The following is a 27,648-nucleotide window of genomic DNA, read 5'->3' as shown; positions in this document are numbered from 1 at the left end:
CAAATTTAACGCCTGCCAAAAAGATTAACCAGATCTTAGTATTACCGCAAACCGCAAAAATACTAGATTTATCAATACATTATTTTACTAGAATAAAAGTATTTCCAACCTTGGTCACACTGGCGCGGAACATGTGCTCGAGCGAAAACAAAAAATTCAACGCAGATTAATTGGATTTTTAGTCGGTTAAAACACCTGCAAGTATGGCGGATCACGCTTTTCACCGGCCCGGGCCGCTGAAGCAAACGAACAAGGCCCACAAAACGGGGCGTCATCGCTCCAAGGGAGCCATTGATAATGCCATGAAGGGTAAAGTTAAATCTTAAAGAGATTTCCATAGGAAAGCCCCTGCTTAACCCTGTTCATCCTTCGCTTACAGGCAAGGTGGGACTCCAGGCTGTGTCCCACAAGCACAAGCAGCAGCAGCGAAAGGAGCAGCGCCGCAACCAGATGAATCAGCTGCGCAGGAACAAGCGGGAGGAAGTTCTGGAGCAGAAGAGGAAGCTCGGTGGCCAAAACACGGCTCCCTTCCTGGTCTGCCTGCTGCCCATGCACGAACAAATCGACCCCAAGTCTGCGCTGGCCATCCTTGAGAGCTGCGACAGCGAACTGGTGGTGGAGAACTCGCCGAGCGGCATCGTCTACATGAATCTTCCCCGATTTAAGCAGCGTTTTGCCTTCGTTACTCCGCCAGCGGGTCGTGGCAACGAGCTGATTGCCCTGGACTACCTGAAGGTTTGCGATACCACCTTGCTTCTGACATCCGCCGCCTTTGGCGAGGACGAGATCTTCGACCGCTGGGGCGAGCGGATCTTCAACATGATGTCCGCGCAGGGCATACCCACCCCTGTGGTTGCTCTTATGGATCTGGAGTCCATTAACCCTAAGCGAAGGCCCGCGACGAAGCAGGCAGCGCAGAAGTTCATCTCCAAGCTGCTGCCGGAGGAGAAGGTTATGCAGCTGGACACGGCCACAGAGGGTCTGACTGTGATGCGTCGCATTGGTGGTCAAAAGAAGCGCATCTTGCACAATGTGGCCAATCGGCCGCATCTCTTTGGCGACGTGGTTGAGTTCAAGCCGAATTCGGATCCCAGCGATGATCTCGGAACCCTGGAGGTCACGGGGTTTCTTCGCGGACAATCCCTGAATGTGAACGGCTTAGTGCACATTCCCGGACTGGGTGACTTTCAGTTGGGACAGGTGGTGGCACCGCCAGATCCATACAAACTGGACAAATCCCGCGACGGCGAGAACGCTGGGGTGCGTCTTTTGGATCGCAGTGATCCACTAAAGCGCACTTCGCTGCAAAGCGAAAATATACCTGACCCCATGGACGCGGAGCAGACGTGGCCCACGGAGGAGGAGATCGTTGCCTCGCAGCAGGAGACGAAGAAGATGAAGCTGGTGAAGCGCGTGCCCAAGGGCTACAGCGAGTACCAGGCGGCCTGGATACCCGATGTCGAGGAGGTGGAAGATCCGGACAGCAAGGGAGACGATGACATGAGCGAGGACTCTGATGACGACGACGAAGGCGACGAGGATGACGAGGACTTCATGTCGTGCGACAACAAATCCTTTGAGGATGAGTATGAGAAGCGTGATTCCGATACTGAAGAATACCTGGACAGCGTGTCCGTCTCATCGGAGGCGGCCATCAACGACGAAAAGTACGACAACCAGATGGACTTCCAGGAGGAACGGGAGACGCTGCAGAAGCTGCAGCAGGCGCGAACAGATCAGCTGTGGCCAGATGAGATCGACACTCCACTGGACGTGCCCGCCCATGAGAGATTCCAGAAGTACCGCGGCCTGGAGTCATTTAGGACGTCACCATGGGATGCAAAGGAGAATCTGCCAGCAGATTATGCGCGCATTTATCAGTTCCAGAACTTTGACCGGACCAAGCGGAGGATTCTGGCCGAAGCCAAGGAGTTTGAGGGTGTGCTGGTGAGTGTGAGTTTTTTTTTGCCCCCACCCTCTGTCTATAACGTTCTATATCTCATATTTAGCCCGGTTTCTATGTCACGCTGCATGTGATCAATGTGCCGGAAAGTCGTTGGAACACCTTCAGGTCCGCCCAGCTCACGGACAACATCGTTGTGTATGGAATGTTGCCACATGAGCACCAGATGTGCATAATGAACGTTGTCCTGCAGCGAATGCCAGACTCAGAGGTGCCTCTGAAGTCCAAAGAGCAGCTGATTATCCAGTGCGGCTATCGACGCTTTGTGGTGAATCCCATCTACAGCCAGCACACGAATGGGGACAAGCATAAGGTGAGGTTAAGACGACTTTACATGGTTAAGGTTTTAATGTTAATGGTAATCTCTCTTCCAGTTCGAGCGCTACTTTCGTCCGTATGAGACGGTTTGTGCCACGTTCTACGCCCCCATTCAGTTCCCTCCGGCCGCTGTGCTGGCCTTTAAGGTGAATCCCGACTCCACGTTAGCACTAGTTGCACGCGGACGGCTGCTTTCCTGCAATCCCGATCGCATTGTTCTCAAGCGCGTCGTCCTCAGCGGCCATCCCATGCGCATCAACCGCAAATCGGCGACGATCAGGTACATGTTCTTCTACAAGGAAGACGTGGAGTACTTCAAGCCGGTTAAACTAAGGACCAAGTGCGGACGCCTAGGACATATTAAGGAGTCGCTCGGCACCCACGGCCACATGAAGTGCTACTTTGACGGCCAGCTGCGATCCTATGACACTGCCTTCATGTACCTGTACAAGCGAGTCTTCCCCAAGTGGACATACGAGGAGTGCCTGGTGCGAACCGCAGAGCACGAGCGCCAACATGCGTCGGCGAACAGGAGAAATGAGGAGCAGCAGGTGGCGATGGATATTTAGCTTACCGTCTCGTGTGACAGTAATGTATAATAGGAATAATAGAATTATATTCACAAACAATTGTCTTAACTTACTGCAGAGGCAATACAATATACATACATAAAACGTGGATACGATTAAAAGCCTGCCGCATTGCACAAGGATCCAGGATCAAGGTCGGGCTCTCATATATGGCTAATACAGATTTGTGGCTAGGATGGGGTTAGTGGAATTGGGGACTCCGTATATTCAGTAATTGGTGGACAAGCACTTGCGCCGCTTCTTCTGCAGCTGCTCAATCTGCTCGCTGATCTGGGTGGGCACTTGGAAACCTCGGACAATGCTGTTCACGTTCAGGACCGTTGCAATGAACTGACTGATGGATATGTGCCAGGACTCTGAGATGTTTGTGCTGCTACTGCTGCTGCTGTCGGTCCTGGCCTTTCCGCCAGCCGCCTGACGCAACTCCTCCTCGAGAGCCACAAAGAGGCGGGTGGTGCTGCTGGGCTCCGCCGCTGGAGTCGTGGGATTGCCATTGCTATCCGGCTGCTATAAAAGAGGGAACGACATTGGTTTACTCAATTTGTATTTCTTATAATCGGCTGAACACCCACCTCATCACCACTGCCACCCATATTTAATTGGGTGAAGCTCTCCAGGCTGGGCTCCTTCTTGATATTGCTGTTGCCCAGCTCCAGGAGGTTCTCATCTATAAATAAAATACAGCTTTGAAGCCAACACGTTCTGGATCTCCTTCTAATAGTCAGTACTTACATGCTCTTTGCATCTCCTCGTCCTGTACCAGACCCATAATTTCTATAATGCTGCGCCACAGCAGCTGGAAATTCTCCTTGCGCATGTGCGGAATGCTATGCTGCGAACTGGACGCCCCCTCATCGGGCTGGTCAAGGAGGTAGCCGAGGCTTCCCAGACTTCGGGAGTCCGTGGCATTCGAATCGGCGCGCTCAAGTCGTGTGGCAGCTACCAGGTCGCTGATCTGTGAGAAATTCGATATAGTCTCGACATTCAGAAGCATTGGATCGGCGGCGGTCGCAGCTGAGGCTGCACCGGCTGCCGCATCCGCTCCTGCTCCCGGCGGCGTCATGCGGGCCGCTCCCAGATCTGAAATATCCGAAAATGTGTCAATCGATTCGTAACGTCCCTGCTGGCGAAGCCCTCTCAGGGGCCCGTCATCGTCCCGCCCAGCATCTGTGGATGTTGCAGTACCCTGGTGTGCCGGCAGATCCACGTAGAATGTCGATTTGCGCTGCACCAACGATGAGGCGTTGGAGTTAAGCGAGAGATTGGGCGTAGTGCGCGATAAGTCCATGAACGTGTTGCCCGAGATCCCGGCCAGATTATGCATATGCTGTGTGGCACTAACCAGGGCAAAGTCGTCGGCATCAAAGTTGTGATCCGAGGGCGATGGCAGAGCCTCCATCGACTCCGAGGCATCGTTGCTGCAAAACAGCGATTAATAAAATATTAAATTAATTAAAAGCTTGAACTTACTCGAAGAAATCCTCCGCCTCAAAGGCCTCCTCGGCATCGTCTTTGGTGCGCGGACGCGGCCGTCGCGATCGTTCAATCTCAGCCTTGGACAGCAGTGGCGGCAAATGCAGGACAAACAATAGCTTCAGCTTCTCCATGCTCTTGGCGGAGCAGACCAGGCCTAGGGCGTTGATGAGCTGACCAATGTCGAGGTTACCAGTGCCCTTTTTGTCGGTGAGCTGATATACAATAAATTTAAGACATTTCCTCGGTATGCATCCCTGGGATATAACTCACCCTGAATAGTTTTTCGCCAATGTCCACGCTGACACATTTGCGCCAGGGAGTTAGCTCCGTGAAAAGCGTGTGGAATACCTCAAAGTTGACGCAGTATGCCTCGTATCTGCCAATAGAGGCGGCCGCATCCTGGGCCGCTCTGCTCGGCGATTGTGGCAACAGCTGAGGCATCTCTGACAGCGGACACTGGGCCTTTTGTTGCTGCTGTTGCAAAGACTTCAGAGCGTGCTTCTCCTCCCGAATGATGGTGAGCAGCATGTGTAGCTCGCTGCGGTTGAAGTAAGGATTCTGGACGTAGGCCTTCACAATGGTTTTCTCGTTATCAATATCGAATTGTCGCATGGTCAGTCGGCGGTGTTTGTTCCGCAGTTCGTCGATGCGCTGATGAGTCAACTCTTCGCCGAACTTGGTGTACGCCTCATGGATCAGCGTCTGCACGGTTTGGGTCTGGGTGCGCTCCATCTTACGCTTGTCGTTAGTGGGTGGTACCTGGTACTCCGGATTGTAGATCCCCTCTAGGTAGTGCTGCAGCACTAGCATGGCCTCGCCATCGTCCTGACACTTCAGCAGCTTATCCCGGTTCCACTCGATGATCTGCAGAGAGATCATGAAAATGATCTTGGCGCCCTCATAGAAGAAGCAGTCGAGGATGTGCAGCGAGCTCTCGTAGCTGATCACACTCATGAATATTGTGAGGAACCAGGAAATGGAGATCATCTTGATCACGCCGAGCTTCTCTAAGTGACCGTGCAGGTCGGGCAGATGGGTCTCCACCAGCTCGTTGAGCACGCCCTGATCGATCTGCGCACCCACCACCTTGTCCTTGTAGTAATCCGGCAACAGATTCTCGCACAGACTGGCCAGCATCCAGAAGGCATTCTCCTCGTCGCAAAATAGCAGGAACACAGACGACACTATGTTCATCGCCTGGCAGTAGCCAACTTGTGGATTTCTCAGAGCATAGGCCTGCAGGACTCGTCGGAGGGCGCCGATGCCGTCTGTGCTTTGGAATGCCGGATGCTCGGGCAGCGAGCGTGGCAAGTCACGATCGATCTCGTCATGGGCAAAGCAGTTCTTGATGCAAGCCGCCTTTTCAACAAGATCCTCGTAGAGTCCCGGATTCATTTCCTTATCATGAATCGCACCGGAAAAGATCAACCAGATCTCCTGCCGCAGCTGGTCGGGAATGCCCTCCACAATTAGGTTGATCACATCCGTGGTGCGAAACATGCCAATGCCGCGCCCAAAGTCCCGGAAGTGCGCCTCCCAGCGCACCATCTTCTCCTCCTGCTTGCGGATGATATCGGCGCTGAACTGCGTTTTAAAGGTGTTCATTAAAGCCGTCTGCTTGCTCCACGAAATGTCGTACTTTGCACGCTCCCGACTCACAGGACTGTTGTAAAATAAATATTAATTTTATAGACTATAAGGTACTTCAATTTAAAACATACATGTGAATGCGTGCCAGCAAATCTGTGATCTTGGAAATCAGCACATCCCGGTCCACGATCTGAGCAAACATGAAAGGCACATTCTCCGATGTTATAATGACAATTTGATTGTCAAACCGTTGCTGGCCATCGTCCTTTTTCTCCACACTCTGCAACAAATCAGAAAATTGTAATAGAGGTCGAAGCAGGCTACTTGGAAACTCACCTTAATGGTCTTCATGGGTATCACCACACTGACCAAATCCTTGACATCACTGCGAAAGCAGAAGAAGTTCGGTGATAGGTAGATGTAGCCGGCATTAAACCGCTTCGAGTAGGGCGTCCAGATATTTGCCTTGATCTTTCCATCGATTATCTCCGATTGCGGCAGCCGGAAGTGAATGCGGAACTCTTCGGACTTCTGGCGAGCCGTCAAGTCCCGCAGCAACACAGGCTTCTTGGACACCTTGTTACCCAACCGTGCGAAGTTCGAGGGATCGTGATCGACGACGGGGCTGTCGGGGTCATGGATCAACTGTTTTATGGCCATTTTATTGAGCTGCTCAATCAACAGATGCGCCTCCCTGGCATTGAAGAGCATTGTAAAGTTATAGGTCATGTTGTTGGTGGTCTTCAGATAAATGGTATTGGCATTTCGACTGATGTCCTCGAGCTCAGCGCAGCGTATGATGCGCTTTATCTCCTGCCCCAGCATGTACGAGTAAAAGCAGACGTGGTTCATCGAAATGTACAGCGTTCCCTGCCGCGGGATCTTGTTCTTGACATATCTGCGAAAGGGACAGTGAAAATTATTAAGAACTCTATCTTCAAGCTAAAGTTGTTGGCGTCCTTACGTGGCGGAGTAGGAGTTAACCAGCTGCTCCTCCTCGGGCATTTTGAAAATCTGCCTAAACTGTGAGGTCATCACCTTGACGTCGGCGGATTCACCGGTGTTATCTTGATTGTTCTGCGTATAGAGCGATTGGATTTTGCATATGGTGAAGTTGGTCACCTCGTCCTCGTTCTCCATTTCGTCCAGCACTTTGAATAGATTGGCTTGTAGCCATTCCCAGTCCTTGACTATCTCATCCTGGGTGATTCCAATGGCGATTTCTAAGGTGTATATGAATTTAAGTATCTTTAAATGTGTGTTAATACTCAGAAAAGGTATTTTTGGAGAAAGATACGATTTGAAAAACGTTATTAGGGTCCCAAGTGTAGTGTGGGTTGAATTCATCTTTCAAATTTGGTTTTGCTAGGACTTCTGTTTTTGATTTGTTTTCTTCCCACAGATTGTATACCATAGTTATTCCACAAGTACTTATTTCTAGAGTTTTTCTAGGTTATGTTCCCCAATCCCGGCTTCATCTCTCTTTTTGTTCCCTTAATTAAAACACAAAAGAAACGAGCCAGACCCCTGCTTAGTAATCTGAAGCGTAGCGAGTTTACGTAAGCGATGCCGAGATGAAAGAATTATTGACGTACTCCCATGAAAACCCAGAGCAACCCAATCGCGATGATTCACGGCCACAGAGATTGCTGGCCAAAGACCCGCCCAGCCTGCCGCCCCACCAACTGAAGCCGATAAGGCGCACAATGGGCTTGAACCTACCGTAAGAAACCTCCGACGATGGCGTCTGATGGAGGATGCGGTACGGCGGCGGTTTGCTGTTCATCATACTGTCGTAGGTGCCCACTAGAATGGACCCGAAGCCGCGTGACTCGCCGTGACTGCGCCGCTTCTGCAGGACAAAGTATCGCGAGTGCATCTCGGCAATCCTGTGGAGAGAAGTGGAAGAAAGGAATGTACTGGGATTGACAGTGGATCCACGTTGCATGGCAATTCTTTCGGGGCGGTGCATGTGCGCGCGCCAGTATGTGTGCGTTCAAGTGTGGGGGACTTTTTCTACGCAGCAGGAAACAGTTGGAAGTAAATTTTCAAGCTGCTCCAGCAGCAGCTGCGCTTTTATTTGTTCTTGAGTCGTGAACTCTGCCTCAATTAGTTATCAACCAATAGAGAATCAAACTAAGCACAGCTACGCGGTTCATGCGTGGCTCCCTTGCGCGATCCGCAGCTCCTGGTGTGAAATGCATTTCATGATTATCTCTGTCCGTGAGACACCTTCCATAAACACACAACAATGCATATACACATGCCAGCACACACACATACGCACCCGTGCCAGAACCAGCGGCAGGTTTTCGGCCTCCAGGAGGCTGCTTGCTCGCTTTTAGTTAACCACTCACCAGAATGCCGAGGGCAGGAGCAGTTCCTTCGGCTGAATCCACATCCTAGTCGGTTCTCGGTAGCAAAAAGAAAACAAAATTTATCTTTGTTGAAGAGCTGCTTTTTGGCAATCCTAAGAATTGATTTTCCAGCCGACCGTCGGAAAACACCTGCCAATGGCCGAAAGTACGCGTATCTGGTCGTGGGCTAAATTTACTCTCGAGCATTGCCCCGAACCGCAATAAATCGTAAAATCCGTGTTTTCCTTTTCTCAATTGTTGTCTTTGGTCTTTGTTGTTGGTCTGCGGTGTGCCCGCCTGCCTTGCCGGTCAGAATGGTGGAACGCATTGCCAAAGTGTTGGCATTTCTTGTCACCCCGGCAAATGGTCACACGTAATGCGACTTACTGGAACTTTTGCGCCTTGCCTATTTTCCGGCTCTCCCCGGCGAAAAACTTGACAAGTAAGTAAGCTAACGCCGGAAAGCCGATTTATGTACACCCTGGCAGATCGCTATTAAATCAACTTCATTGAATTTTGCATTGCAAAGCAAATTAAATTTTTTTACTGATGCCTTCGTTTACTTTGTAAATAATGGCAATGTATCTCTTTATACAGAAATACGGATGATGCAGCAGATAAGATGAAAATTAAGTATAAACTGATAATAATAATAACAAAATAAAAAATGGAGCTTTAAATTTATAAAAACTCGAAGGTTGTCAAACACTCCAACGTTGAATGGGCAGCACACTTTCCTCACTTGCAACGCTTTCGAGTTTCATTAGCCTTTTAGCTTTCAGCTGCATTGGCGCGTCACAAAACCATCTGTTTTGCAAAAGGTCAATGATTGATGGCCGATTTTTGGGGTCCACAGTGAAAATTTCGTTAATGAGAAGCTTCGCATCATGGGAAACTTCCTCCCATGACGGTGAATCATAGGTGAACTCTCCCTTCTCTATTTGATCGGTAAATGGAGAGCCGTTTATTGAACCGAAGGGCCACGATCCGCTCAGGCAGCAGTAGAGTACTACTCCCAAGCTCCAGATATCCACTTTTTTTGTGTAAACAAGTGGAACGCCGTCCCGCACAACCCTACTCAGTCCAAAATCGCACACCTTCAGGAGAGTCTCCTCGTCATTGGTCTCCAGCAAGATATTTTCCAGCTTGAGGTCGCGGTGGATTATGTTGCGGTCATGAAGATACTTAATTGCATGACAGAGTTGGTAAAAGTACAGTTTAGATAGCTCCTCGCTCAGATACGTGTTGCTAACTATCCGTTCAAGGAGATCGCCGCCCGCCATAACCTCCAGCAGAATATAAACGGTCTTGGGATTTTCAACAACGTCGTGCATTCGCACTACACACGGATGCGTTAGATTCTTCATGATATTGACCTCGTTTATTTCTGGAGCTCTACGCCGGCGTCTCGACACTTTTTTCTTCTTCACAATCTTCATCGCTAACTGCTGGCCGGTGCGAATATCTTTGACCAGACGCACCAGTCCGAAGCCCCCGGCGCCAAGTTCTGAAACTTCATTATATGTTTCGGCTAACTCCGCCGGCAGCCTGAAATCCATGAACTCAAATTTATTGTCGGCGGTCTGGGATAAGGAAATAACGTCGCCATCATTCAAAATGCGCCTCTTGTTTTGGCCAATCTTTTCCCTATTCACAAAGGTACCGTTTAGTGAGGCATCCTGAATGTAAGCAGGACTCTTCAGGTCACAGTTGGCTAGCTCGATAATAAAGTGGACTTTTGAAACGAGTATCAGGCTGTGCTTGGGCAGCTCGTCGAGTGTAAGGACCAAATCATTATCCCTGCCACGTCCCACGGAGAACTCCTCGTTGTTCAGATCTGAAATACAATTTAAGAGAAAAACCTCTTGATTGGGACGAAATCAAAACTTAACATAAGGGGACAATATATAAGACATTTCAAGATTGTACCCAGTAGTTTTAAACTTTTGTTCACGATGCCGCGCAGTCTGCCCCAGGTAATCTTTTGCTGGGTCTCATGTTGCATCTCGTTGCTGCTTGCTTGATTACTTGTTTCCGAAGATTCTGTAGAGTTACGTTCCATGCTTGATTTTCCGTTCTTTCGTACAAACTTCTCTAATTCGATGCTTGTTATTGGAGCTTTCTTTTTCAATAAACTAATTTCCAGGAACTGAAGGGAAAATAATTAAAATTTATTTGCGGAAAAGCGCTCAAGCGCTGGTGCTGCCAGATCAGGAAAAGCTATCGGTGGCGCCAGTGTTGCCAACTCATTAGGGCAAAAAAAAAAACCAAGCCCACACGTAAAAAAAGCTAGAAACAGTCTGACTTTCGGCATTTAAACTTTAAGTTTCACTTGTGAATCTATGAAATACCTCGATAGCGATGGTATAGAACTTTAGTAAAAATCCAATAAAATTTTGATATTGAAATAAGGTTTATTTCCCGCTAGACGCCAGCTTACAATTTATCCCGCAATTTGCTTGTGAAAACAGCCAGATCTAGCTGCCAAAAAGCTAAATTGGTAACGCTGTAATCGCACGCCACAAACAACTGCTTGCCAGAGTTGCCGCCTCTCCCAGCTAAGGCCAATAAAATAGGCGCGCCTGTTTTGAATTTCAAATATTGACGTTTATTCAGGTTTTAAATGAAATTTACAAAAGGTTTCGGTCTTTCCGGCCATTACACTCAATTACTCATAGCATTATTGCATCGCGCTTCTTACTCGCTGGCTCAATAAATTTGCTGGACTCGCTTTATCTTGTTACATAATTATTTATTGGTTTTTAGGCATCTAAAAGTAGTATATTTATTTTTAGTGCAATTCTTACTGCTTCTCGCATTGGTTATCTCCGAATAGATTTACAATGATGATTTTTTCACGCATATTGCTGCTGCTGTTCGTTTTGTTGTTGTTTTTTGTTTGTGGTATACATAAGTTACAATTTAATATGCTGCGCTTTACGTTTAACTTAAATATTATTAATCACATGCAATAGTTAAATAATAATGATACAAATAATAATTATACATAGTTTGCAACCCGCGTGCACAAACACCTGCCCAGCCCCGATCCAATTCGATCGGTCAAATATGTATAGCGGTATATACAGGTAGGCGTGCGGCGGAAGTTGGCGTTTCCTTTGTTAATTTGCTACTAACTAAATTTCTTGTTCTCGGTCAACTGCTTGCTTTTTACATATTTTTACGCGCTAATCGTTACAGTTTACGCACTAGCATATAATTACGATTTAATTAGTTAATTCATTTATGTATTTGTATATATATATATATATATATAGATATACATATATATATATATAGATTTCATTCTTATCGCCGTATCAATGCATATTTCATATTCATTTGTGTATAAACTATATATTTGTTTGTTTTTTAGAGTGTCGCCAGCGCTGCTCTCTGGATTTGATTCAGCAGCGCTCTGCCCACTGTAAAGTATCCGTTAGATTGCAACAATAGTTTCGATTTCGAATTGCAGATTTCGAATCAAAGATTGCAGATTGCAAATTGCGAAATTGTGCGCTGAACTCTGCAGTTCTTCTTGTAAACTTTCGCATGCAAACTCGTTGAACTTTCATAAACTCTAATTAGCTGAATGCATTGAATGACATTACCTCCAGTTCTCCCCGCTTTGTTCATATATAATTTAAATAATGCTACATATAATATACGTATATATATCAATAGATTTCATCGTTTTTCGTTTCCGTTTCCGTTTTTGTTTCTGTTTCTGTTTTGCGTATAAAGCTGTAAGTCTTCTAGTTTTTCCATAAAGTGCGTTTCCTCAACTAAATTCCATTCGTATGCATTTCGCTTCGATTTCCCCAATGGATCGTTCGTTCGCTCAGTTCGAAGAGTGTAGACAACAATAATTTCGTATAGGTTTAACATCCACTGATCTATAGCTAACAGATCTACATATCCGTTGTACGTATAATATTGGTGATTGGATCGCGTCGATTGAACTATTGAATCCATTGAATGTGGTGCCATAGCTTCTAACTTTCTGTTTATCCAGAGCTTAATCGCCTAATTACTCGAACACCGAAAAGGAACAACTTGCTTTGAACATTGAGCTTTACGTACGGTACGCCTATGTATGTATATATATCAACATTTATCTGAACAAACTGCTCGCACACTCTATGCTATGTTATGGGAGGACGACGACGGGGTTCTGCTTGAGTTTGAGCCTACCTTCGTCTAGTAATATGTTTGTTTATTTCGCAATTACTCTCTGGTTTTTGTGTACGCAGAGCCCAACACATCTATATGGCACATAAGTCTAGTTGGACTCGGCATGGAAAATTCGATGAGCTCTGAATTTGGAAAAGCTAGAAGGGAAAGTGGGGATCGCTTTCGCTTCTTGTTGTGTGAGTTGTTAGTCGATTGCTAGAGATGAATGCGCTTAGGGCCTAATAAATTACTTGTAACAACTTAAGAATTACACAAATAATAATAATAATAATAATAATGATAATAGTTATTAATTAATGATTTAACTCGATTCTTGTGCATCTGCTGTTCCTCGCGAGACTTATGGCTCTCGCTATCGCCATCGCTATCGCATTCGCCCTCGCAGCGGGGTCCTGTGTGTGTGTGTTTACTTCATCCCTTGACCCTGGGGGGCAGCATCCTTAACTACAACTACTGAGGAGCATTGTGACTAGAGTGAGGAGCATCCACGTCGCCGTGGTGGCCGCCAGGGGGTTCGACCCACTGGTCTTGCCGTTGTCGCGTGGCTCCTGTTCGGTGATTGGCGGGTTGCCGCCGAAGTTAACGTCGGGGCCTAAAAATGAGAGATTTATATTGTTTAATAGGGGTTACTTTGTGAAAGGATATTGAAGAAAAAAAAATCAGGTCTGATCAATTACAATATAAAGAATAAGATACGTAACGCTATGAATTCCATTAAAGCTCTATCTCGCGTTGCCCCTCATATGTTCTTTATAGTCCTTTGTCTGACTTGAAGTCTAATATTTCTTTCAACTAAATGAATATAGAACTTACCATCTCCTGAACCATCACCAGAGCCATGGGCGCCACCATACTCCTCCTCATCGTCGCCAATTTGGCCCTCGCCTCCGCCAGAGCCCTCGTGGCCCATGTCGCTTTGAATATCGTGCGACTGTATGCTGTTCGGTGGTGCCTGCTGAAATACAAATAATGAATAATTAATAAATAACCTTTAATGATTAGAATCTGTTGAATCCTACCGCTGCTCCGATGCTCTGGCGGATCTTGATTAGCTTGTCCACCAGCTCGTTCAACTGGCTGCCCTGGGCCATGGAATTGAAGGGCACCTCCGGATTGTACCGCTGGGCGTTAATGCCCGGACTGATCAGCAGTTGGTTATACTCCCCGAATCGATCGCCTGTCCAGCAGGAGTGATCCTCGCGAGAGTGGTGCTCGTCACAGAAGCTGCAAAGTGTATGTAGATAAAGGGATTTTGGTAAGCTGGTGCTTTTAACTCATTCTAAATTTGTATTTCACCCCACTGGTATTGTCAACTAAACAAAAAATTATTATTATACAACACGATACACAAATCAAAAAATTGGAACAAAATGTTCAAGGAACTGGTCCTGTTCATCCATAAATTGGCTCATGATTTTTGCTTGGCCCCTCCAAAAGCTCCGGATACGCGACAAGTAAGTATATATACATATAATATATATATATTACTTAGTACATAACTTAATATATTAATAAAACTGTTCTTAGAGCTGTCGCTTGCCGGTTAAGAATGGGTTCTTAGCCAACTTGATTTTCTTTATTGCCATCGGAACACCGTTATATTTTTGCCTGCTGAAGGATGTGGTCGATATGATCCGAAAACCCGCAAAGAAATCCTCTTAAAATGTTAATTTTTCACTGCAATCTTTGGGTCGGTCGGTCAGTGTTACGTAATATATGAAAATAAACTAATATAGTTTGCTGGTTACTCACTTGTCCACAATGTTCGTGTAGAACTCCTTGCTCTGGTCGATGGTGGACAGGAAGCGGACCATGCCCGGATCCGGGGGCGTGGCGTACTTGATGGCAATCTTGTGTGGCAGAGGCTTAGCATCCGGCTCTCCGGTGGCATAGGGCGTCAGGCTGGGCGATCCACAGGTCTTCTTCACCTGGAGATGGACATAGAGATAGGTTATTAAGAGTGCGGGCTTCTTCCATCGCCTAATCACCGCCGTTCATGCAACCAGCACGTGTGCATGTAAATTGCAACTCTCAGGGGGGATTGAGGCCCCTTACTTCCCACTTTAATTTAGCATTTTAAATTCCCAACAACAAACAATAATTATGCGGATGCCATGTCCACGTTTAACAAGCTCTCGAAATGCCACAGATACTTTTTCGAGGCTTCTGCTGCAGCGATCGGACTCGGACTTGGACTTTGGCTTGAAGGCCGGAACTGAATTCCGATCACTTAAAATGTTCATAAATTAAGTGGCAATTAAACCATTAAGCGAACGTGTCCTTGGGACGCAAGTAAATGAAATCGATCGCATCATCTGATGATCGAAGCGAGTTCAAAAGAGATTGCTGTGAGTTTCCACTCAAGATATCCTCAGAAAGGAATTTTTTAGCTAAGATAGTATTAACAATAGTTGTGAAATTTGTGTTAAGAATGGATCCACTTACCTTTTGTTCCAATTCGGAGTCATTATGCATGGCTGCCATGATTGCATCCGAGAGCCTTGATTGCAGCTGCTTGATGACAGTAATGATGCCGTTGTCCGAGAGAATGTGGGTGGTGACCAGGTTGTTGAGGGCATCCACGACACTCGACCAGGGGCTGTCCAGCAGGCCAGCGTACTCTGCCGAGCAGCCACTAAAGATTATAAAAGTATTATAAATAAATAATAAGATAAAGACAAATAAGAATAATTGAGTAAGTGGTTGTTTTTATATTAATATATAATTAATGTTTGAATCGTTACTCACCGCATCACGTTCTTGCAGTATCCGTCGCAGAGCTTGGCCTCTGGCGGCGGATGGTGTCCGTTGCAGTTGGGACAGTAGTACATCTTGAGGAGATGCAGCTTGCAGGAGTCCGTGAGCTTCTCGCCATAGAGTCCGTCTGCCTCGGAGAGAACCTCGGCGGCCTGGATCAGGGCATTCATGAAGACGTTGGACATGTGGACGCTCTTGCCGAGGCTGGCCTGCAGCTGGTGCGGTATGTCCTTGAAGGGACGCAGCTCATCGTAGTTGTGCTGCAGGCAGTTGATGTAATCCTCATGCAACTCGCCCAACTTGTCATTGTTCAGATGCACCATCTGGTGGTAGGCCACCGGGAATAGCTGGACAAAGAAGCGATGCACTGCCTCCTCAAGGTGGCTCTGGACACTGCTGATGCCCCCAATGCCACGTCTGCTCAACTGGTCATTGCTGTTCGTGTAGTTCGAGGCGTAATTCATGTGACTAGACGGGGTTTTATTATTTAATATTTAATAATATTAATTCTAATTAAGTTTAGTGCCACTCACTTCATGATTTCAGTGTACAAATGACCGATCATCTGGCGGACTCGAGGCACCATGCGGTAGTAGATCGTCGCGAAGACCGACTGCGTATTGTTCTCCGACTGCTGGGCCAATTCCATGACGTGACCTGCCGCAAGACACGGAAGACCGAGAAGGAGAACGAGAAGTAGAAGGAAAGGGTATCCATTATAGTTGGTCCAAAAGGTATTATTGTGGTCTTATTGTTATTGTTATTCCTAGCGAAATTTAATCACTTTGCTGCCAAAGTTTTCCCCAGCCGGGACTCGCGAAACTTCTGCCCTAATGGCCTGGCTGGGATTTCCGCCCATCACGAACCGAAAAAAGGAAAATAGTTGTTGGCTTTGCTCTCCATCTCTCCCTCCTGGGTAAGCTTTTAGTTAATGAAATACAATTTAATATGGCCATGCCTCTTGTCTGACGAATTCAAATATGAATAAATTTATGGAACTGAGTGTTTGCAATTTAACAGAGAAAAAATTAATAAAGCGAAGTAAGCTGTTTGTACATATTGATATATTTGGTTAGCTTTATTTGTTGAATTATATATTAATTAAAACAATTGCAATACAGATTATATATACAAAATGAATTCATAGTCAAGCCCTTATTCACTTTCTCATAAGATTCCATAAATCTAATAATATATTTAAATTAAAGCCTCCCTTATGCGAATATTTATCTTTATTTAATGCATATTTATATTTTTTTCCTGTATTCTGCTGAGACTACTACTAGTCTCTTGTATTTAATTACCAGCTATCAGTTACTATCTATAATCCGTCAATCAATTGGCGAATCACGCGGAGCAAGTTGATAAATTCTCTTAATATTCAGACACTAATCACACGGCTGAGCGAAAGAAAAACCTAATGTGACACAATGTTATCTGTCAAGGTGTCAGCGGCAGTTTGTGCGAATTGATTTGGATACACAGATTGGCTATCGAAACACACGGCTAAAGATACAGATACAGATACAGATACAAATACTTATGCAGATACACTCCTCTGGCAGCCTGTCATTATCGCAGATTACAAATGCCCGAGGTCGTCGGCTCTGTTTCTGTATATATATCTGATATATGGAGATAGCATTGAGAAACTGTCAAATCGGCGTGTGATTTCTCACCCTGCCCCCTTGGTTCTTTGTATATATTTTCGGGGTCCTCTGACAAAATTCTAAATTGCAATACGCTGTCTTGTATATCGTTTTCAAACGAAAGTGTCAATCTTGCTGTTAATTGGCTACAAAAGAACACACAGAACATACATTTTCAACCTTTTTTCCCCTTTTTCTCTTTTTGGTTTTTTGGTTTTCTGTGAGTTCTTTGCTGCGGCTCAATTTGATTTTGATGTTGGAGCATTTCCGTTCTCAGCGTTTGAATGCGACTTTGTGTCTGTGTATTTTTTGGGCTTGGCCCTGGGCCGGAGCTAGGGAGCCACTTGGATGTGTCAGTGTCGAGGTTTGGTTCAGAGTCCGCTCCATCGGCTAATGGCCTTTGATGCGTCAGAGTTTACCCTTTTTAATTAGCAAAAACTAACGAAACATAAACCTAAGATTGCCCCTCTATTCTTTAGCTATCTTGATATCAAATCAAAAATGGGGCCTAACATCTGTCAATTATAATTTGCAATACATTTCTCAGATAAAATAACATAAAATTACTAGTGATAATGACTATGCTTTCAAAGTGTGATAATTCTTGGGTAAAAACTCTTTCTAATGCTAAGCCAGGGCTTTAATAGAGGCTCTAATAATGACTTGACTGTGGCTGACAATTGATTTAAAGCGTTCACAACTCAAACCCAACAGATACAGAGATACGGAGATACGGAGATACGGATACAGGGTGAGGAAGTTCGGGGAGCTCACACATCCTGTCGCTAATCTCATTGACGTGGCATAGTTTAAATGGAGCCGTCGACTGGCGGAAACATTTAATTATTGACACGCCGCGTCGAACGTGTTGATGCGCGGATATATATTCGTTCTCACACAGAGTTGTGTGTGTCGCATATATGTATATATATAGGCGACATCGGGATCCCGGCTCGATTGGCTCATTAAATCGGCGGGGCAACTGGCTCAGAGTGAACCATTAATAGGGGGAAGGAAAGGAGATGTAGATGGAGCCTGAGATGAGGAAGTGCGGATGCTGCTGGCAATTACTTGGCTGACATGCCTTGAATACCTTCTATTGATGGAAAGTATTTCCTTCAGGGAAGCTGGGAAGAATGTTTAAAGTGAACCATTGAGTTGGATTTCTTTATATAAATTAACATATTCGTCACATTTATTTGTGATTGGTTTCTTAAATATTTAATAGAGCTCAAAGTAAAAGTATTTAAATGCAAAATTAAAGATAAGATGCATTGCCATTGCTGACTTTCCTCTATATACATAAACCCAACTCAGTCTATTTCCCTTATTTCGCTTTGTTGACGGAGTATTTGGATGCTGTAGTGGCACTTCATTCGCTTCACTGCCTAATTGCAATTTTAATGAACTCTCTCTCTCCCTCTATTTATCTCTATCTATCTATCTGTATCTGCGAGCGATTGTCAATTGGTAAATTGCTGAAAGCAGCCAACGCTGCGTATACTTGATATGTATTATTGCAGCTGCCTTTGTTGGCTTAATATGCTCAATTAAGTTGGGGGCCCACACACAAACGGACAGAGCTGCCTCAGGTGGGTTACATTTGTATCTTTGTATCTCATAAATTGTTAACTCAGCACTTCACCTGCGGGCACTCACTCATACAGACTCACCCGAGCATTTACTGTTGTGCAACTAATTGCAATTTCTATCTCTGTCCAGCTTCATCTAGAGGAGCCATCTGTGTCCGTCCAGCCTGACAATTAACCAAGGGCATTTTTATTGCGGCTACCAGGGATATAGCATATATCTCTATAGTATGTATGTATCCTCGGAATGCAATCAAATATAAAGCAGGGCAAATGGCATTCCCAATGAAACATGAAAATTTCATTAAGCTGGGGGGGAGACTTTTTTAAAGAGAATGGTCACACATGGAAAATCGCCCTAATGGGCAAACACAGACAATGAAATTGAATTAGACAACCAAGAGCGGCCGAAGTAAACTTGGCCAAGGAGCAGGTTCGAGTTCCAAAGCTTAAAACCAAACTCACAGGCAGACTCTAAATATTCATATAGCTAAAATGTATGATCCTGCACAGAGATATATTTAGAAGATAAACCAATAATAGCTTAGTTAGTTAGCCTTACTTTTACAATTGAATTTTCTAAAATTTAACCTCGTTTCTATGTTTGGAAGGATATTTTTCTTCCTGTGCACTTCTTGGCTATTCGCATAGAGCAAATATCGGTCTGGGCCTTCATTGCTTCATTAGAAGTCGGCGGCAGGCAATATTAGCATGCTGGAGTTCGAGTTTCAGACGACCAGCGACCGGTTTGGGTATCGGTTTTGGGATTCGGATTCGGTTTCGCCTTTGGATTCGGATACGGGGACGCGGATTCGTGGCCCGGGGGGCAGGCCCCGAAAGCCTCGACTGAGGCAGATGCGACCGCGGTCCAGGGGCCTGTGTTGTTGTTTCCCACGGCATTGGCAAAAATATGCAGCACACAAACACACACCAAGCACACACACCAAGCACACACACAGCCCACAGGTTTAGTTTTATTTTGCCCGCTTTTTTCCTGCCGCTTTTGTATTTTTTATATGTATATTTTCTGCTCCTCCGGGCCCATGGTGTTTGCTTGTATTTTGTATTTGTGGCCTGCGTTCCTGTGCGGATATTACAATTTTAGTATCTGCCGCATTTTTTATTTGCATTTTATATGCATGTATTTCCCCCCTGTCAAACCATCCCCATCCGTTGCCTTATGAATGCCAAGGCAACTTTGTTAGTGCTCTTCATTCTTGCTCCTCTTTTTTTTATGGTTTTTTTTTCTTTTGCTGCTCAACGGGCTTAGCTTTTTAGCCGCGTTTAGTTTCGTCTTGAACTGTGGCAAGTTTTTTCCTGGCCCTGAAGACGGTTTTCGTCTTGGCCTTCCTCGTCGTCTGTCCGTCTGGCGGAAGCAGCTCTTTGGATTTGCGACCAGAGACCAGCGACTGGTGACTGTTGACTGGGAGGAAGTGGATGCGCACAGTGGTTCTAATTTAGTATTTAGTTATACTCATTTTTGAAATAATTAATAAATATTTGTAGCCACCAAATCTGCCTAGAGAAAAACCTTTTTAGAAGTTCTCCTCTTCAACATCTCTTCATGCCATCTGGTGACTTTTATTCCCACTGTGCGTGGCAGGCAGCTTAAGTGCATGTATTGTAACTAGCTATCTGCAGGCGTGCCAACTTGGCACGCCCCCTTGGCGGAGTACCCGGCAATCCAGCATCCAGCATCCAGCTATCCAGCTATCCAAGTCGCCACTCCAACAGCTGTGAGCCTGCGGCAATCTGCTCTTGGCAGGCGACCTCATCTCATCCTAACCCAGCCCATGGTACCACCTCAACCCATTCCATTCCCTTCGATCCGATCCAGAGGGCCTCGTCTTCGGGCCCCTACACAATGTCAAAGTAATTGGATGACTTTTCATTGTTGGACCCGAGAGGAGGCAGAGCGGAGTAGAGTTCATGGAGCTAAGCACAGGTCGACCTTTTTGGGTACCGACATATTGAAATGCTTGAGAGCATATGTCTGCATCAATTGGAAGTTATTTGACCTGGGACCAGGTCTGTGCCCCCCCGTTTCCCCCATGCGGCGCGAGCGGTTTCAAGTTGCCGTTTTGCCGTTTTTGGTGGCGCGTTAATTACAAGCGCGAGCTTTCAGCGTTTAATTTGCCAAGCAACTAATTATGGTAATTATATATGCACACATATGGAGCTCTGTATCGCAGCAGACAAAATGGCAGCGCTTTTGTTGTATTTTTTTTAAGGCGCTGCTAATTAATGGGACGAGTGGAAATTTAAGTTCGCCTCTAAACAGCTCCATTAGTGATTCGCTATTTGTTTTGCCAAATAAAAGCAAACAATTATAAGCCCAACTAGACTTTAACTGCCAACTGGTTTCGTTCGGCTTTGGGGGCGTCTCCATTTGCAGGTGTTCGATGGTTTTGAACTTCAGTTTCCTGTCGATTTCATTCAGAAATCGAAGCTGGAGTCTGAAGGTCGCGGCTAAAAACAACAACAAATTCGTGATATTGAAAAAAAAGAATGTCCAAGATGTGAACGAGTTTTGGGATGAAAACGAAGCACTTAAAAGCTACGGTTGTTTGAGAGGAGAATATGTTTTAACAATATAGTTAGAACTTTAGCTAAGTAAGAAATTAAATTAAAATTAATGTATGTACCATTCATAAGTTGGAACCATGAAAACCCTAAGAAATAAAGAGAATTATTTCTGATATATAGTTTTATCTGCGTGGGTTTTCAGTATCCTTTCTCGTTCTTCGTGTTCCCGATAAGTTTTACAAAAATCCCTGGCTTAACTTTGGGTTTGGCTCCCTTGCCTCAATCATACTAAAACCTAATGACATCGGGCCACATGCGATGCTGGTGCAACTGCAACTGCAACAACACAGCAAACACTTGCAACAACACAAAGTCTGGCACTCTGTGACAAGGCAAACAAAAGCCGGCTAACAAGCGATGGCAATGGCCAAAAACCACTTTTGGCCGTAAAGACAAGAAGGCAGCCGGGCCCAAGCACAAGATATGGCCGAAAAGACTTAAGCCTGGCCCAGTTGGAGCCAGCGAGGGGCCAGGGGAATGGGCTTCGGGGGAAAGCAGCAAGTTGCAACTTATGAAAGTGCAGCTGCTGTGGCAGCCACACAACAAAAATAAAGATATAATTTCTGCAGTTTTCCCGCTTTTTCTGTTTTTTTTTTTATGTTTCCTTGCCTTGTCTAAAGGGGCTAAAGTTGTGCCGGCAGAGCAGTAAGTCAGCATTTGGAACTTTTATGCAGGCGCACGCCCCTGCCCTCACAAAGCAAAAAAAAGGGGGTAGAGATTCAAGAGGGGATGGAGATTCGCAGGGGGTAAAGATGCTTAGGGGGCAGGTGGCAGGTGGCAGGATGTGGTGGCAGTCAAACGCATTAAGCGCGTGAGCAACACAACAAGACGACAATGCCAATTTAAACAGTAAAAAAAAAAAATGTAAATAAAATATTGTAGGTAAAATTTAAATTACTGAGAAGTTAGACAAGTAAAATTAAGTTCATTTTAAACTAGAATATATGGAAAATATATAAATAATAAAATGCCACAAGTTTCAGGAATACTTTAAATGTGAAAGTAATTAGTTATTAAAATGCTCAAAAGAATTGATAAAAAGGAATTCAATTTTATTGAATATTCCACAATCAAACTTCTAGTGAAAACTTATAGGTTCCTCTAATTCTTAAAAACTGAGAAAACGTTATTTTTGTCAGTGTAGCCACTCTGATGACGATGACGATGACGATGACGATGACGATGGTGGCGACGTGGTAAGTAAGTGCAATGAAAACGCATTGCGTTGGTGGAGCGTTGGAAATCGGGGAATTGGGGATCTGAGAGAGCTCTGAGGATTGGGGTTATTTTTGGGGAGAGGTAGGGTATGGGCCCATATAATTCGTAAGCTGCGAAACGTGTTTAAACACGCAAATACTTGCTTAAAAATAATACGCCAAACAAAAAGCAGCCGTAGCAGCATCAGCAGCACAAAAGCGATGGCAAACACAATACGGGGCGGAAACGGAAACAAGGACAGGGGCGTGGCAGCAGGGGAGAGGGGGATAGGGGGAATCTCTACAGGGAATGGGCTACTTCGAACAGGAAGGAAGCCCCGGCTTGTATTGCATATGCCACAAGCTGTTGTAGTTGGCAAGTTTATGGCACAAAATAGAAATATGCATTTATTTCGCATACCATAATATTTTATGCGTTATTTCGCTAGAGAAAGTACACCGGGAGAGAGAGAGAAAGGGGGAGAGATTGCCAAGAAATGCATAAACTTTTATAGTTGCTCATTTTTCGGTGGAGGTTCTTTTGCATCACGCATACGCCGGGTATGCCCTCCCGAAAGTAAATCAATTTTTATGGCCACTCTGCTGCAACTAAGGATCCGCGTGCCATCGCACAAACTCAACGATAAGTACGCAGTTTGGGCCAGAAGTTTTGTTTGGGCCAAAAAGAAACCCGTTATCGCAGTCAGACAACCAGACAGTTCCCCCGATATCACTATATCACCTTATGTACACTGTATGCCGTAGAGTTAATTAGCTAACTGCTTCATAAATCTTACAGATCATTAGCTGCACCTCACTTGTGCATTCAATTTATTAGCTTTTTGCTTTGAAAAATTAAACAAATTGCTCTCCCAATTGGTTATCAATTATTATCATTTGTTATATTGCCCGATTGTGAAGCTAAATGAATTTGCTGCCTGCATTTTAATTTATTTTTTATGCCCAGTTTTGTTTATTTAATAAAACGTGGGACTTTTCAGTGTTTGGCTTGTGTGACATCATCGTGCATTTTATTCTCCCATGCAAACTGAATGCTAATCAGTTGGAGAATACCCTGCAATATTCAGTATGAATTAAAGGGGAATTAATAATAAAATATTTAAAATATATATGCATTTTAGTATTAAGATAAGCCATATAAATCAATGGAGATTTTTTTAAAAAATACAACAGAGAGATACCGAAATTGAAACATTGTACTTTGATTATAATATTCAAAATATCTTCAATATTTTTTTAAATGTATAATAACATCAAACAATATATTTTGAATATATTCAATTATACATTGAGTTCCGAATATACCCCATAGTTTTTGAGTTCCATCATTTAGACTTCCTCAGTTAACAAATTGATAATTTTAAAGAAGCATTTAACTTAATGCACATTATGTTTTATACACTCCCATAGCCGAAAGGGAAGCCTCAAAGTCGAATGAGCCCCCATGCGCATGAATCAATGGGATTGCATAAATTAAGCTGATGACAACACACAAAATGCAAACAAATTCGCCAAATGTATTTATATATAAATTTTGAATACTGGGGAATATATACATATATATATTATTGTGGTCGTATCTGTGTGGGAATGGACTCGTACAATGAGGAGGGCGTGTTTAAAGTCTTTTTTGAATGCGCGCCCATTTCCAAGAATTGCAGACTCAGAACAACAATGAGGCAACATCGCACGGCAGCAACATCACCCAAAAAAAAAATACAAAAAACTCGCCTTAAAGTGAAGCGAGATTTACAGCGTGTACGACAACAATTTGCAGGCACTGTGCAGAAAGGACGGAGAGGGACTCGGGGGGCGTGGCAGTGCCGAAACGTGACCCACACAAAGTTGTGCAAAATTGTCTAAAAAAGGGACGGCAGCCGAGCGGCAACGACTACAACAACATTATTTAATGCCTTTTTAATTAGATGCAGTCCAGAGTCGCGCTGGCTGCATTTTAAAACAGGCACAGGATGGTTATGGTTATGAATCGACAGTTTGTATACAGATACACTTTGGGCACATGTTTATATCAGTTTATTATACAGTCGCTTTGATCTGCATACAAATTCAAATTACAAATCAATTTCGCATTTCGCGTTTCAAGTTTAATTTGGTTAGCTCACTTCGCGGATGGCGAGTCGAGCTAAGCTTTTTATCGTCATCCCGAGACCGGGCTGCTGCTAAAATTTGCATATGATAAATTATTTATTGCCACGAAAATATATATATTATACTTTGGTCTATCGCCCGCAAAAAGCTCAGCCAGCAACTTTCCAGACTCTTTGCCAATTTGCATAGAAGCCCATTTCGTTGGCTTCTTTATCAGTCCATCCATTCCCTTTCGATTTCACTTAGGTCTCCCTTTCTAGCCAACCCCCTTTAGTCCTTTATATGGCTTATTCTACTCACTCTGAAATTGCTTAACATTCGTCTCCAGGACTCCTCGCAGGCTGCTCGTGTGATGGTGCAACAGCAGCTCAAATTTCCCGGCGGCCTTGTCGCGCAGCTCCACTTCCGTGGCATTGTTGCAACAGCTTCCGCCACAAATGGCGCCTAAAAGGGTAAAGAAAATGGGGGCGGATTAGTACAGATTAATAAGGTAAAAATACAGAGAGATGAACGACAAGCTAAGCAAGGGTTTATTAACTATTTAATGACTAAAACAATTAAATATTTTGATATTTTGCATTCTTTACTTCCTGATGAGTAATTATTAGTCTATTCATTGAACCGAGCTCATCTTCTGTTGTGCAATTATGGAACGCCTGCTGCGCCTATATCATTTTCGAATTATCGCACAAATCAAATATTTACCCATGGATCTGTGGTCGTGTGTGGGCGTGTGGGCCGTCTGGTTTAATTGTTTATGGCTTTAAAATGGCAGTGGGCGTGTTGGCCAGCTCAGGCTGTATTGCAGCCACAACAAAGTGGCCAATAGTTTTCGATTGGCGGCGTGGGCTGAGCAATTTATTTATACGAGTATAAAGACCATGATGCATGCAGAAGTAGGAACCGCCGCTCGTCGTCGTCGTGTTCCATCATTGGCGGTCGCGTTAATAACTTTTAAATGGCTCATAATTGCAAATTATTTAGCTGCTGTCGGCCAGGCGCCACAAACGGAGCAGTTTCCCTGTTTTCCCCTCTTGTTGGCCATAAAACTCGCAGCATGCCACAAAGTTTTTTGGCGGCGTTGATTGTTTTTTCAGCTGCCACTACAAAATACGAGAGCATTCCACTAATGACAACCCTCAATACTGGGGGCTGAAGGGGTAAAACTTACTAATCGCTCTGGCCCAGAAAGAATTCTCTAATGAAAGAAGCAGAGGAGAGAAATGGGTTGAGGGAAGCCCGCAAAAGCCAGGACAATAAATATCCGGACAAAAGACCGTTGATTGCCAGGACTTGAAAGATGTTGCTGAATTGAAAGGGAATTGTTTGTGCATTGCTATCTGCAAGATACTTATTCACAGAGCTTTAGAGATGCTGCAATGAATCGATTTATTCTACATCAAAGTTCAATTAATAGTAATCGGTGAGCATAAAGATAATTTAAGGATAATTCCAAATAAAATAAATCGAATTAAATGGATCGATGAACCTATTCATCTGTTTATAATCGTTTTTTGAACGTAACTATAGCTTAAGCTAATCGATTGGTAAAAATACTAATATTTTTTAGGCAAATATAATATTTAGGTAACGCATTTTGGGTTTTAAACACTCCCACTCTTTATCCCTTCACCAACTGTTCTGAATTACAAAACGAACGCCATTAAATCTTCCAGTTCGACACACACATATGTATGTACATATGTGTTAATGAGGGAAATCCCCCGGATCCGCACTGGTGACATAAATTTGTGGAGAAACAAATCGTGTGACAGGCTTTTTATGACAACTGCAATGACAACAGCAGAAACGACAGCGACTTTTATGGACGCTCGCCCCACCATCGCTTTGTCTTTATAGTTTATAATTTAAATTAATGGCTTTTACACGATGTTTACGGCCCCGACAACCTCTCACACAGCTCGATATCGCCGAGTGCCCCGATTAGGTGGCCATATGTTGCTGTCATAAAATTAGCAAACGAAATGAATTTGAATTTGATAAAAGCAGATGCAGACTGAGATGCAGTCACCATCTATTTCGGTTAAAACCAATTACAAAAACATCAATAGCTGCAGTAAATGGCCCGAGAGTATTGCAAGGCCATGACACATATTTGGCCTGGAAAATGAAATGGAAAATGACAAACTGACTTGGCACAAAGATGACACAAGCCCCGCCGGCGATTGTCGATTGACCTCCTGTCAGTCAATCAAAGTTGACAGAGACGAAACCCAAACAGATTTTAGTTATGTGCCATCGATTGGCACAAGGCAAACAGGCCATCTCGAGTGGCCCAAAAGGATTTGGCTTCCGATTTTCTATTCTTTTTCGTTGCTTCAGCGTGTGCGATTGCATTGTATAAGCTATCGATTAGGGGCTGCCCTCCAGGCTCCCATGACCATGATGTGTTTATGCGTTTTTGCAACTGCTTGGCCATAAATCGGACCACAAGGGCGGCGGCAATCCTTTCGCATGGCAGTTGGCCAGGAACCGAAACGGAGGCAGACACACGGGCGTCACTCAGCCAGCGAGTCACTCTGTCTGGGGGGGAAAAAGTAAAAAAAAATACTGGAAAATGTCTAGAAAAAATGGCTGCAGAAGAAACTGTGGAAAACGGAAGCCATCGCAAAGTCAAACCTGTACGGACAATGTTGGCAAATTCTACGTTTTCTGTGGCTCAAGAGCTCTGAGCTCGAGCGGCAGAAATTCAATTCAATTGCTGCAGCGTCCATGCATACCGTGCTCTCCCTCGTCCTCATGTGCCTGCTGCATACATATATCATGATGTGGCCCAGAAAAGTATGCTATGGCAAACTGGTCCTGGCAACGGGCTGCCAAATTGCAAAAGGAACGTGAAAGGAAGTCGAAAGCAGGAGAAGTGGGGAAAAGGACAGGGAAAAGGGAGGGTATTGGGAGAGGTGGGAAGCGAGGAGAATAGTAAGAGGCAGCTGAACACTTCGAGAAATTATCAAACAATCGTGCAAGATATGTTTAAATTCTTGTATTACTTATTTTATATTGATTATTGTTTAATACTTGTTATTTGCATTACTAAAATATATGCAATTATTTATTTCTATTTCTGAATATTTATTCTTTTCTAAGCATATATTTAAAATCAAGTTTAGTTAAGTCAAAACATTTCTCATCAATGCATCATCGGTGTGAGTAATTTTTATGACTAATTATTGCTTATATATTTTCTTCTTAAAGTGTTTTTCAAACTGATGACAATTATGGATGATTTATT

The 27,648-nt window shown here is 44.5% G+C and overlaps 5 protein-coding genes and 1 long non-coding RNA gene across 10 annotated transcripts in view; 3 read left to right on the top strand and 3 right to left on the bottom strand.

The window, feature by feature from the left end:
* Nucleotides 1-73: 73 nt before the first annotated feature.
* On the top strand, nucleotides 74-2,907 carry Tsr1 (Tsr1 ribosome assembly factor). The gene is made up of 4 exons (XM_020960059.2): nucleotides 74-309; nucleotides 380-1,947; nucleotides 2,010-2,276; nucleotides 2,338-2,907. The coding sequence occupies exons 1-4, from the start codon at nucleotides 204-206 to the stop codon at nucleotides 2,848-2,850; spliced, it is 2,454 nt and encodes an 817-aa protein (XP_020815718.2). The 5' UTR covers nucleotides 74-203; the 3' UTR covers nucleotides 2,851-2,907.
* Nucleotides 2,842-8,627, bottom strand: Tbc1d8-9 (TBC1 domain family member 8/9). 4 transcript variants are annotated; one of them, XM_020960058.2, is made up of 11 exons: nucleotides 8,295-8,626; nucleotides 7,660-7,826; nucleotides 6,902-7,160; nucleotides 6,274-6,835; nucleotides 6,069-6,217; nucleotides 4,618-6,010; nucleotides 4,342-4,559; nucleotides 4,057-4,289; nucleotides 3,604-3,951; nucleotides 3,444-3,538; nucleotides 2,842-3,378 (listed from the first exon to the last, which is right to left on the bottom strand). In XM_020960058.2, the coding sequence occupies exons 1-11, from the start codon at nucleotides 8,336-8,338 to the stop codon at nucleotides 3,079-3,081; spliced, it is 3,768 nt and encodes a 1,255-aa protein (XP_020815717.2). In that variant the 5' UTR covers nucleotides 8,339-8,626; the 3' UTR covers nucleotides 2,842-3,078. The 4 variants fall into 4 exon arrangements, with proteins under 4 accessions (XP_020815717.2, XP_086689785.1, XP_020815716.2 ...); XM_086833659.1 differs by having other exon boundaries at nucleotides 2,842-3,375; XM_020960057.2 differs by having other exon boundaries at nucleotides 3,604-4,289; nucleotides 8,295-8,627.
* A 181-nt stretch (nucleotides 8,628-8,808) lies between these two features.
* LOC110190216 (ovarian-specific serine/threonine-protein kinase Lok-like) lies at nucleotides 8,809-10,407 on the bottom strand. Its single transcript, XM_020960572.2, has 2 exons — nucleotides 10,224-10,407; nucleotides 8,809-10,131 (listed from the first exon to the last, which is right to left on the bottom strand). Exons 1-2 carry the CDS (start codon nucleotides 10,354-10,356, stop codon nucleotides 8,996-8,998), a joined length of 1,269 nt encoding a protein of 422 aa, XP_020816231.2. The 5' UTR covers nucleotides 10,357-10,407; the 3' UTR covers nucleotides 8,809-8,995.
* A 472-nt stretch (nucleotides 10,408-10,879) lies between these two features.
* dally (division abnormally delayed protein) overlaps nucleotides 10,880-27,648 on the bottom strand; it is a 67,566-nt gene continuing 50,797 nt past the window's right edge. The window contains exons 2-9 of one of the 2 annotated variants that reach the window (XM_020960911.2): nucleotides 24,696-24,839; nucleotides 15,779-15,902; nucleotides 15,237-15,713; nucleotides 14,934-15,123; nucleotides 14,241-14,416; nucleotides 13,508-13,712; nucleotides 13,302-13,443; nucleotides 10,880-13,080 (exon numbers count right to left, since the gene is read on the bottom strand). In XM_020960911.2, the coding sequence (XP_020816570.2) occupies nucleotides 12,929-13,080; nucleotides 13,302-13,443; nucleotides 13,508-13,712; nucleotides 14,241-14,416; nucleotides 14,934-15,123; nucleotides 15,237-15,713; nucleotides 15,779-15,902; nucleotides 24,696-24,839 (1,610 nt within the window). In that variant the 3' untranslated portion in view covers nucleotides 10,880-12,928. The remainder of the gene's footprint in view (nucleotides 13,081-13,301; nucleotides 13,444-13,507; nucleotides 13,713-14,240; nucleotides 14,417-14,933; nucleotides 15,124-15,236; nucleotides 15,714-15,778; nucleotides 15,903-24,695; nucleotides 24,840-27,648) is intronic. The other variant, XM_020960912.2, reaches the window with a different exon arrangement.
* On the top strand, nucleotides 13,759-14,186 carry LOC110190431 (uncharacterized). Its single transcript, XM_020960913.2, has 2 exons — nucleotides 13,759-13,942; nucleotides 14,016-14,186. Exons 1-2 carry the CDS (start codon nucleotides 13,859-13,861, stop codon nucleotides 14,148-14,150), a joined length of 219 nt encoding a protein of 72 aa, XP_020816572.1. The 5' UTR covers nucleotides 13,759-13,858; the 3' UTR covers nucleotides 14,151-14,186.
* Nucleotides 15,844-20,210, top strand: LOC147643551 (uncharacterized). Its single transcript, XR_015271904.1, has 2 exons — nucleotides 15,844-15,979; nucleotides 16,043-20,210. It is a non-coding gene; the product is annotated as an uncharacterized LOC147643551 (long non-coding RNA).

The sequence above is a fragment of the Drosophila serrata genome, unplaced genomic scaffold (genome assembly GCF_035046125.1).
Source record: "Drosophila serrata isolate PLE 108 unplaced genomic scaffold, ASM3504612v1 contig_272, whole genome shotgun sequence".
In the NCBI taxonomy this organism is placed as follows: Eukaryota; Metazoa; Arthropoda; class Insecta; order Diptera; family Drosophilidae; genus Drosophila; species Drosophila serrata.
Note: the sequence above shows the minus strand (reverse complement) of the source record. Positions and strands in the feature narration are given on the sequence as shown.